At 53.9% G+C, this 11,627-nt stretch overlaps 1 protein-coding gene across 3 annotated transcripts in view; it reads right to left on the bottom strand.

The window, feature by feature from the left end:
* Nucleotides 1-6,788: 6,788 nt before the first annotated feature.
* The window catches only part of MARCHF10 (membrane associated ring-CH-type finger 10), a 97,169-nt gene continuing 92,330 nt past the window's right edge, over nt 6,789-11,627 (bottom strand). Inside the window, exons 10-11 of one of the 3 annotated variants that reach the window (XM_043465378.1) lie at nt 10,304-10,346; nt 6,789-7,229 (exon numbers count right to left, since the gene is read on the bottom strand). In XM_043465378.1, coding sequence (XP_043321313.1) covers nt 7,168-7,229; nt 10,304-10,346 — 105 coding nt within the window. In that variant the 3' untranslated portion in view covers nt 6,789-7,167. Of the gene's footprint in view, nt 7,230-8,004; nt 8,741-10,303; nt 10,347-11,627 lie in introns of those variants that run through there. The other 2 variants (XR_006269004.1, XR_006269005.1) reach the window with 2 other exon arrangements.

The raw sequence follows: 11,627 nt of genomic DNA, 5'->3' as shown, positions 1-11,627 counted from the left end.
AGTGCCCGGCCATTAGCCACAACTCACAGATGGCTAGACCAGGCTGAGCCCAAGCCCCTTGGGGAGTTGGCTGCTGACCCTTGCCCTGAGAGATAGGCAGAGCCTAGGGGTGAAGGTGGGGTCACAGGCTCCCGGGTGAGGTTTGGGGGTGGGAGGAGTAGCTGAAGGAGTAGGACTCAAATGCCCCAGGGCTACCTGGGGCCAGTGCTGCTGTGTGTCCAGAGGTTTAAGTCAGCAGTCCCCAACCTTTTTGACACCAGGGACAGATTTCGTGGAAGACAATTTTTTCAAGGACCGGGAGGGGAGGGATGGTTTTTGGATAATTCGAGCGCCTTACATTTATTGTGCACTTTATTTCTAATCTAATGCTGCCGCTGATCTGACAGTAGATACCACTCCATGGCTGGGAGGTTGGGGACCCCTTGTTTAAATCACTCCAGAAATACTTGTTCCCCACTCTTCTCTCCTTAGGTGGCTTTAGTCCTTGCCAGAGCCCTGAATCCCCACCCAGAAGCATTTCAGATAGCTTCATGTGCACCTGGAGGCTCCCCATAGACCTTGTTCTGCTGGGGGCTCCTGCCTGCCCAGGGGCGGGCCAGGGGGCTCCGGGTGGCTCTCTGCAGGCAGGAGGAAGGCTTGGGACTGGGGTCATCTGCCTCTGGCTCCCGGCCAGTGCTGGTTCTGGTAGGGTGCATGGCAGAAACTCCTTTCTTTCTGCTCATTTCCATGCACTAGGCCTTTAGCCTCTCTACATTCCATCTATGATGCCCTGAGACCCAGCCCCTGGTGCCTGGGCAAAGGGCACTGAATCCAGGCTCCAAGCCCAGCCGGCACTGGTGGGGCAAAAACCGGCTCAGCTCTGGCCACCTGGCCTCCAGGACAGCTCCCTGAATCCATGAATGAACGGGCGAATGGGCCGCTCTCCAGAGAGTGGTGTCAGCCGTCTCACAACCTCCTCTTGTCAAATCAGAGATGGCTTGCTCCCAGGTGTCCTGGCGGAGCTGGCCTGGCCCAGCGGGCAGCCCTGAGAGGCCGCAGGGGTGAGGAGCCGGCCAGCCGCACCACATGGTTCTCCTGGAACAGAGCTGGCCAGGCCCTGCCAAGCTGCCTGGAGCACGAGGGCGGGAGTCTGTGGCAGGGACAAGGTCAAGAACTGCATCTGGAGGGAGAGGCAGTTCCCGAGAAAGGCGGGCAGGAAGGGGGAGGAAAGGGAAAGGAGGTGGAGGGAACATGGAGGGGCCCTGAGCGAGACTGGCGTGAGATGAAAGTGCTCGGATATTCAGGCCTCTATCTCAGGGGTCAGGGCAGCCAGGAGGCCCAGTGAAGGCTGACTTCAGTCTGAACTTCCCGCAGAATCGGCCCCGTTGGATCTGCAGATGGCAATCCTTGTCCAGCAAAGCAGCCAGGGAGGCCAGCCCTGGAGAGGGGAAAGGGACAAGGCAGGATGCAAGCATTTCCCCCTTGAAATGGGTTTGTTGCTTGCAGTCAATGCAGAAAATGAACTAGCTTCTGATAGTGGCTGATGGCAGAACTGTAGCCATTTCAGGGAAACCCTGGTCGGTTCAGGTTTTCTAGTCGGCTTTTCTTCTTTTCTGCCTGGCATCTCTTAAGTTCTGAGGTCCTGTGGCGAGTCCGGGGATCTGGCCCTCCCCTGTCATTGCACAGCCCTGCCGACTTACGCAGGAAGGCCCGTCTGTATCTCTCTCTGGGGCCTGAGAAACTTCTGGATGGTGTCTTTTCCTATTCTGGGGCTGCAGGGAACTCAAGGATATTGCCTCAGACAGGCCATTCCTCCATGATGATGGTAATGATCAAGATACTTATGGATTATTTACTAGGTATGGCCCTGTTCTAACTGCTTACCATGAATAAACTCATTTTATCCTCTCAACATACCATCAGCTGGTTGCGACTGTGCCCCTTGACAGATGAGGAAACAGAGACACTGAAGGGGGAAGGACTTGGCTGATCACTTCTCCACCCTCCCTGCTTTATAAAAAGGTTGGGGGACAGGATACAGGAGAGAACCCACCCCCACCCCCCATGATCTTAGTCAAACTCTGAGGCTCAAGAACTCTGTCTCAGCCTGAGACATCTGTGCTGAGTTTCAGAAGCCTGTTTTGAGTGTAAGGGCTAAAAGTGACCTCTCTCCTTTCCTTTTTCTCTGGCCTCCATAACTAAGGCAGCGGCGTGGGACACCTGATTAGCCTGGGCTGGGGTTGGACATGGGACACCATGCACAGAATTGCATGTGATTGGGACTTCCCTGGAGGTCTAGTGGTGAAGACTCTGTGGGGCCCGGGTTTGATCTCTGTTTGAGGAACTAAGATCCTGCATGCAGCACTCAGCGGCCAAAAAAGGAGAATTGCTTAGTATGTGTAGAAATGAAGTAGGGGCTTGGTTCATATATGAGACGTTTGTAAACTATTATGGATATTTTATTATTTTTAAAAATTGGAGTACAGTTGCTTTACAGTGTTGTTAGTTTCCACTGTATAGCAAACTGAACCAGCTATTCGTGTACACATATCCTGTATTCCTTGGATTTCCTTCCCATTTATGTCACCACAGAGCACTGATTCCCTGCGCTATATACAGTCCGTTGTCACTAGTTATCTATTTTGTACATAGTGGTAGTGGGGGTTGTGGTGGTGGTTTAGTCGCTAAGTCGTGTCCGACTCTTGTGATTCCATGGACAAAGGAGCCTGGCAGGCAGGCTACAGTCCATGAGATTCTCCAGGCAAGAATACGGGAATGGGTTGCCATTTCCTTCTCCAGGGGATCTTCCCAACCCAGGAATCGAACCTGGGCCTCCTGCACTGTAGACAGATTCTTTACCAACTGAGCTACAAGGGAAGTCCTTTGTACATAGTAGTGTATATAAATCACTGAGGATGGTGACTGCAGCCTCAAAATTAAAAGACACTTGCTCCTTGGAAGAAAAACTGTGACAAACCCCAGACAACATGTTAAAAAAGAGAGACATCTCCTTGCTGACAAAGGTCCATATAGTCAAAGCCATGTTTTTTCCGGTAGTTATGTACAGATGTGAGAGTTGGACCACGAAGAAGACTGAGCACTGAAGAATTGATGCTTTCGAATTGTGGTGCTTCATTGGAAGGACTGATGTGGAAGCCGAAGCTCCAATACTTTGGCCACCTGATGTGAAGAGCTGACTCACTGGGAAAGACCCTGATGCTGGGAATGACTGAGGGCAGGAGGAGAATGGGGCGACAGAGGATGAGATGGTTGGATGGCATCACCAACTCAATGGACATGAGTTTGGGCAAACTCCAGGAGATAGTGAAGGACAGGGAAGCCTGACATGCTGCAGTGTCCTCTGCGTTGACAGGCGGATTCTTAACTGCTGGACCTCCAGTGAAGTCCAGAGATTAGCATTTGAATCAATAAACAGTAAAGAAGATCACTTTCTCCAGGGTGGGGTGGGCATTGTCCAATCCATTGAGGGCCTGAATAGAACAAAAAGGGAGAAAAAGGACAGATTTTCTGTTGAGCTAGGACACCCATCTTCTGCTCTCAGGTATCAGCACTTCTGGTTCTTAGGCCTTCAGACGCCAACCAGGGTTCACAACTTGGTGTTCCCAGGCCCAAGTTTGAATTGGAACCGCATCACTGGCTTCCCTAGGTCCTTAGCTTGCCGATGGCAGACGGTGGGACTTCTCAGCCTCCGTAATCCTGTGAGCCAATCCCTCATACTAAATCTCTTTCTATATATCCTATTAGCTCTTTTTCTCTAGAGAACCCTAGTGCACATTTCTTCCCGTGTAACATGGGGTTACTAGTATCTGCCTCATAGGCGTATTGTGAGGATTAAAGATAAATGTAAAACGCTTACCCTCAGGCCCAGCTCCTAGGAAGTGCTCTGTAAGTGCGACCCGTGGGCTCCCATTACCTCAGTATGATGTTTTCTACACGTGTCCTGCTGCCCCAGTGAGAACTGAGCTCCAAGGAGGTGGGCACTGTGCATTTTTTTCCCTGTATCTTTGCAACCTGCACATGGTTGAAAAAAGTGAAAGTTGAGTCGGATTCCACGACTCCATTGGCTGTAGCCTGCCAGACTCCTCTGTCCACAGAATTCTCTGGACAAGAATACTGGAGTGGGTAGCCATTCCCTTCTCCAGGGGATCTTCCCAACCCAAGGGTCTAACCCAGGTCTCCTGCAATGTGGATTCTTTACACTGTGATACACCAGAGACGCACGAGTTGGTAGTTGATAAAAGCTGCCTAAAGAGCCAAAGGCATAGAAAGACCCTGTGTCCTGTTCAATGTGCCTCAACCTCAAGTAAGTTCTGCCAATATTTAGCCAGCTATAGAGGAGGGAGATAGCCCTTTTCAACATTCTTTTTTTTTAAAGTATTTTTGAAAATTTATTTATATGGCTGCACCGGGTCTTAGTTGTAGCACCCAGTATTTTTTTATTTTATTTTATTTTTTTTAGTTGTAGCACGCCGGATTTACTTCTCTGGCAAGGTCAAACCTGGGCTGCCTGTATTGGGAATGCAGAGTCTTAACCACTGGACCACCAGGGAAGTCCCCATCATTGTCTTTTTTTTTTTTTTTTAAATCACAAATAATGCATTTAATTGTTTTAGCTTCTTGCAGTACTCCTGGGTCAGGAAGATCTGCTGGAGAAGGGATAGGCTACCCATTCCAGTATTCTTGGGCTTCCCTTGTGGCTCAGCTAGTAAAGAAACTGCCTGCAATGCCAGACTTGGGTTTGATCCCTGGGTTGGATAGACCTCCTGGAGAAGGGAAAGGCTACCCACTCCAGTATTCTGGCCTGGAGAATTCCAAGGACTGTCCATGGGGTTGCAAAGAGTTGGACACGACTGAGTGACTTTCACTTTCATTTCACACTTTCAGTACTCACATGACAGAAGCTTCCCTGGTGGCTCAGAGGGTAAAGAATCTGCCTGCAATGCAGGAGACCTGGGTTTGATCCCTGGGTCAGGAAGATCCTTTAAAGAAGGAAATGGCAACCCACTCCAGTATTCTTGCCTGTAGAATTCCATGGACAAAGGAGCCTGGCGGGCTACAGTCCATGGCGTTGCAAAGAGCTGGATACTACTGAGTGACTAACACACACATAACAAACTGACAAATCCATGTTGTTGTTTAGTCACTAAGTCGTGTCTGATTCTTTGACACCCCATGGACTGTGGCCTGCCAGGCTCCTCTGTCCATGGAATTTCCCAGGAAAGAATACTGGACCCATCATTGTCTTTTAATAAATGAGACTTGGTCCTTTGGCTTCTTGGGCCATGAGAAGCCCCATCGGCAGACCCCTGGGCTGCAGTGACGATGAATTGATGGTGCAGGTCTGTTGTGTTGCACCTCTCGCCACCCAGACCTCACAGGAGGCACTCCTGCTGTTGTCTGTAAATCCTTCAGATAGTTTCCCCAAACCCAACACCAGCTGATGTAAACCTGTAATGGTCTCAAGGTAGCTGCCTCAAACCCTGTCACATCTTACTGCGCGTTTGGCCTGCCAGAATATTTACCCAGCCACCTCAAATTCCACTAAGTTCTCTATAAACCTTGTTTTAAAATATGCATTGTCCCTTAGATATTTCTCAGTATTGGCTCTTGGACAAATCCTTTATCTTCAGTTGACCTTACAATTCAGTTAAAAATAAAGACCCACTCTCTCATAGAATGATCACGGCTTGGAGCTCCACTGGTGAGTGGGGCAACTTGAGGTCACAGGAATTTTAGGTACATCACAGAGATATTTTCAACCTGAGTGGCTCTTCTAGGGACCATGCACATTTAAAGATGTCCCTTTGTTTGGTTCTCAGATCTAAGCAGCCTGGTGGAATCTTGTTTGCAGTCCTTGAGTCACTTTGCCTAACTGTGGAACAGATCAGAGGAGTGGGACAAGATTTTGACATCTAGCTTTTCCTAAACCCTGCTGACACTGTAATTTATTTGGGGGACCCCTTGGCAGCAACATCTTCAATGGCCACTCTTGTTCTGAGGAGGGCAGGTCTTAAAGGCGGTTCGAGAAGCACGTCTTCCTCTTTTACCTTTTCCTCTCTCTTACCCTTTCTCTGTCCCTTCTTCCGTTGTTTAGAGAGTCCGTTCAGGCACAGTTTACAATTACACCACAGAGTTCGCCTATGTTAAGCGCACAGTTCAATAAGCTTTAGTAAATGCATCCAGTTGTGGGAACATAACCACAGACCAGCTTTCAGAAGCCCCTCATCACCCCACAAAGTCCCTTCGAGCTAGTGGGCAGTCCATCTCCGCTCCCCTCCCCAACCCCCAGCAGCCGCTGCTGTTTCTATTTGCCTTCCTAGAAATTGCATGTAAATAGGATCATACAGTATGTAGTCTTTTGTGACTGGCTTCTTTCACTTGCTGTAATGTTTTTGCAGGCATCAGTGGTTGATTCCCTCCATCTTTATTTTTTGACTTGGCTTTGTCTCTCTCTCTTAGACACACACCTGCCTCTTCTTTTCTTACTGAATTCTCTGCCTTTTTTTTCATCCTAAGTCTTGATCTGGGCTTTGGGTGATAAGGTGCAATTAGGAGAGAAGTGTGGAGTAAATGTACCAAACCCTCCTACGTGGGTACCTACAGGGGCAGCCGGCCAGCCTGTGGGGGCCTGACCAGCCCCGTGGGGGCCCAGGCTGTGTCATCCCTCGCGGCAGTGATGGTGGGGGGCAAGGAGAGGTGAAGCGGGGTGGGGTGTGGGAGGTGCACTCCTCAGAGTTTCAGGCCCTGAGCTTTTGTCCAAGGGGACTGGAATGAGCACAAGACAAAGCTGGGTGAATAACGTCAGTTTACTGATTCCACTCAGGGTGGAGTGAGACCTGAAGGGGCGCCCTCCGCAGAGGGACCCCAGGCCATGGGGCCCACCCACTAGGGCCAATGGGTCCCCTTGGACTTCTGGGTGGAAGGGCAGCAGCTGGGTAGCCGGTGGGGGCTCAGCAAGCCCAGGCCTGGGACTGAGCGGATCGCTGTTGCTGTCTGTGGATGCTCGAGCCAGACCCCAAAAAGAGAGTGGCAGAAGGTGAAAAAGATAACTGGGAACGTGGGTTTCGGTTTCAGTGGCGAGGAGGAGGAAGGGAGGCTTGTGGGCACGGAGGAAGGGCGGCCAGGAGGAAGGCTTCTGCCCGGCCAGCTCCAGGGCCAGCTCCCTTGCTAGACAACTCGGCTGCTGCCTTCACAAATGCTGCTGTCACTCCCATCTCCCAGCTCGGAACCTGGAAAGCAAGAGGACGCTCAGGCTGCGGGCTCTGTCATGGAGGAGGATGGCATCGTTGCCCTTCCTGCCCGGCTCCCCCGAGCCCCTGCCCAAGCACCAGTGACAAGACACACACACACCACACATACATGCTACAGTGCCTGGAACAGTGTGAGGAACAGAGACCCCGCAGACTTTCAGGAATCAAATTGGCTGGACACAGAGGGTCATGGGATGGGCGGGGGGCGCACAGAGCCAGTGAGAAGCAGTGGAGTCAGAGTGGAGGAGGTGAGGTGGGGGTGCTTTCTTTATTCTTGGGAAAGATTCTTATTCTCAATATTTCTTTTCTCATTGGCTGGAGTGAGCGCGCTCCTTATTTGGAAGCACATTCTGACTGGTGAAGGGCAAGGGAACAAGAGTAATCGCCTCCCTCCATCCCTACCTGGACCCTATCAGCTTCTTCCTCCACAACAACGCAGCCCCAGCTCCAAGAGCTGCCCACCTTCTTTCCCCTTCCTCTTTCCCCCAAATCTAGTTGCCTTGACTTGTACATTTGGGGGGGGAGGGGGAGGGGGCATGTGCTCTGGCCCAGCCTTGGCTGAAGGCCTTCATGGCCATTCCTGTCCACACCTGTATTGATGGCCGCTGGAGGCATGATTCCCCTCCCTGGACTTGGACTGGGCTGTGGTGACCATTATTCGTGCCAGCCAAGAAGCAGCTGTCAGGGGGGTGCTGTGTGACAGTCTCTTAGACCCAGGCACGCCCACCCAGGGCCTCCCCCCAGCAGCCCTTACCTCGGTTCCCAGGCGCCCAGGACAATGTGCCCAGCGAGAAGGTTGGCATGAGCCACAGACAGGCTGGCATCTTTGTGTCACCTGCTGGGCCCTGATGTTTTGCCTTTTCCCTCCCTGTTTACCTGCCTGGGGCTAGGGCGGCGGGTCACAGCTGTGAGTCAGGTGAGTCCTGCCAGGCTGCCGGGGACCAGAGAAGCCATGGCCCCAGGGGGAGGGCGCGAGGCGTGTGGATCCGCCTTGGGCTGCCCTGGCTCTTGTCCTGATCAGGGCTCGGGCGGGAAGCCAGGCCCCGGCGGCGTCTGACCAGCGTGCCAAGACGGTCCCTCTGCGCGGGGCTGCCCCTGCCAGCGCCTGGGGTGTGCGCAGGGCTCGGACAGGCGGAGAGGGCCTAGACCCGTTTCCAGCGGGGGAACTCTGAGGCCCCCACATTAGGACTCTACCGGGAGGGGGTGGACCCTACAGCTAGTCCCAGCTTCCTGAAGAGACGTGGTTAGAGACGTGGCGCGGGGCCGGGGGCGGGGACCATCTGCCTCGGAGCAACACAGGAGGCAGGGTTCCCTCCGCGGCGACTCCGTTTTAAGCACCACCCCGGGGGCGCTCTTCTCCCGTCCTCTAGAGATGTCACCCAAACCGGGGGCCCCAGACCAGGAGCCGCGGTGCCCCTTCCGCATCCCCAAGCCGGGGTGTGGAGGGAGGCTCTGCCTCCTGCTCCGGGCCGCCCCCCGCCGCAGGGCGGCAGCGGGCCCCGCTGGGCACTAGGGGTCGCCCCTGCCCAGCCAGACCCGCCCGGGCGCGCCCGCCGCCGCAGGTTTCCCCGAACCGGGAAGAGCGCGGGCGCCTCCGGGGAGGGGCGCGGCCGGGAGCGGCGCCGAGAGCCTGCCCGGAGCCTCGGGCCGCCGAGCCTTCCTGGCCGACGCGCGGGGGACCTTTCAGGACCGAGCGTGGGCTCTCACCGAAGGCCGGGCGCAGACAGGGTGCATGCGCCCGCACACAAAGGTCTTTCCTAGCCCTCACCGCTCGCTGCCTGCCCTCCCTTCCCGGCGGCCCGAGGGGGAGCAGCTGCTCGGGGTCGGCCCGGGCGACGGCGCCGGGGGACCGGCCGCCCATCCCGAGTGGCCCCGGGACCTTGCGAGGGCTCGAGGGGGCTCTGGGCCCTCACCCGGCTCGGCTGGACCCCCGCGGTGGCGCCCGGGGACTGGGACCCTACGAGTTCCTTTTGTGAATGGTGAGCCTGGTAGAGCCCTCCCCACTCTGAAAATGAGCTGCCGGGTTCTGGGACTGCGTGCCCTGAATAATAGATTGGGTGCTCTAGGGTCCTCATCTGGGCCCCACCCTGTGGAGCTTTGAGCTGGTTCAGCCTCTGCAGGCGGGTCGGTTGCGGGGGGACGGGGTGTGGGTCCCCAAAGCATGACCATGACCACTGTATCAGGGTCACCAGGCGCCCACCCCAGTGCCTGAATCGGTGTCTCTGGGAGGGGCCCAGGAATCTATATTTTTCTAAGTTCCCCAGGTGATTCTGATGGCAAAGCCTGAGTGGAAATATCTGTTTTAACCCTTTTAAGGCAGGCCGTTGTGACATTTCTCTCCAGAACAGCCTCTGGGGATGGAACTGTCACCTCTGGCACCCCCTTCCTTAGCTCACTGTAACATTTATCCTCCCAGCTGATGGGAAGGGTCTTCCCACATCTGACCACCAGCCTGCCTGCTTTAATTGAGCATGTTTTCTTTAGTCGGGTTTTCTATGGGATCATAAGCCTGCTTTGGAGACAGCTGGCCTGGCCCTTTGGCCCTTTCCCGATACTTGTTTTCCTTGTTCAACTTCTGAATCCAGCAGGCCCACTGGCTTGGGCCGAAGAGTGAGAAAATCCAGTAACTCCAATACTAGCTTGTGAATGATGGTGGTCCCTTCAGGTAATGGCTGCACAGTGCCCTTCCGGGGTTTAAAAGAAAACCCAAGAGGCTTCCCCAAGTGCTCGATGCTGGAGAATCCCAGCAAAGGGAAAGGGAAAAAAAACCTGCTGCGGGTCATCCTATGTCCAAGGAAGACTGATCCTCCCTTTGCCCGCCTTTGCTCTCGCTTTCAGCTTGAGTTCAAACTCATCTCCTCTGCATCCAGCACACTTGGACTGCCTTGCTGACTGCTGCAGCTAGGGTTTCCCCAGCTTTGTGGGGTTATTTTTGCCTCTGGGGGCAGGGGGTGGTTATTACTTCCTTCCATAGGATTAGGTTGAACACAGCCACAGAAAGACAGCAAATTGCCAAACACCCTCAACATGGCAGGACTGATCCCCACACCTACTTTCATTTTCTTCCGGCCTGGGTTGTGGGTAGTTTCTTGACAACTATGGGAAAGAAGACAATGAAAAATGAACCGTTTTTTCCCAAAGCAATTGTGAACAGATGTCTAATCCCCTAGCCGCGGGAATATTCTAGGAATCCCTGACATCACCTTAAAGGGGCAGAGGAGGAGGCGTGGAGGTGCAAGGGCAGTGTTGATATTCAGCACCTGTGGGGCGTAGGCGCCTCCTAAAGACAGCGTCAGCGATAGCACAGGTCACCTTCGCCCGTTTGGGGCATCTAAATTTGGCAGTGTGAACAGACCTGCGTCTTCTCCGCAATTGATCTGAGCAGCAGAACCCCATCCGGACGGTCCAGAGTCACATTTCCAGGCAGTGGGGGTGAAAGCCGTGCTAATTGGCCACTTGCCTCACCACTGGGTTTTAAACAATCGGTTGTATTCTCCGCCCGGCAGGAAGCAGCAGGCCCATCAAGGCTCTGGGCTCCCTCTTTGTTCTGACTTTATGGCATTTTATGCCACAATGAGAAACACTGTTTACTCCGTGGGAGGCCATTGTGCCAGGCTGCGAGGATGTGGGCTCTGGGGCAGAGGGGCTCCCCCCCAGGGGGAGGAGGGCCTTTGTGACAAGCTGGGGAACAAAACAAGGGGTGCTGGACACTGTTACTGGGGCAACTGCCTGGCCAGTGTAGCCCCTGGGTCCCTCTCCTCAGAAGGCCGGGGGGAAGGGGAGAAGGTTGGAATTTCTTCTAGAGGAGCAGTGCTAGTTACCTGGTAAATTATACATCCGCCGGCGCTAGCAACGGCCTCCGTGTTCCCCAGGCTGCTAGGACGACCTCATCCCGCCTCTAGATTCTGTGCCCGGAGATGGTGGCTATCTAATGATGGCCACCAGGGGGCGCCAACTTGGTGAGTAGGCAAGCTTTCCCAGTAACTGGCCAAGCCTGGGCCTTGCATAATTTTGGGTAGATTTGGTCTTCTGAGGCAAGGGTTTTCCATTTTGTAGAAATGGTGTGAATGGGGAGAGCCTAGGGAAAGTCCATGGAGCCTCACACACAGATAGGCCAGTGGGATTTCAGAGTGACTTCCAACGCCCTCCCTTCCCCCTCCAGGTGAAGTGTGAAAGTAGCACACCTGTGGCAGAAGACAGGTGGGTACTTGTGCCAGGAGGGCATCGTGGAAGGCGTGGGGTCCCGCCTGCGCTCTGCCTGTTAGCGTGCACACACACAGAGGAATTCTTTCTATTTCATCTAGTTTGGCAAATTAGGCACTTGAGAGGTGTAAGGAAGCTGCCATGGGCAGGCAGGGAAAGCAATTTCGGGTACAG

The sequence above is a fragment of the Cervus canadensis genome, chromosome 1 (genome assembly GCF_019320065.1).
Source record: "Cervus canadensis isolate Bull #8, Minnesota chromosome 1, ASM1932006v1, whole genome shotgun sequence".
In the NCBI taxonomy this organism is placed as follows: Eukaryota; Metazoa; Chordata; class Mammalia; order Artiodactyla; family Cervidae; genus Cervus; species Cervus canadensis.
The sequence above is the reverse complement of the archived record's forward strand: the minus strand, read 5'-3'. Positions and strand labels throughout refer to the sequence as shown.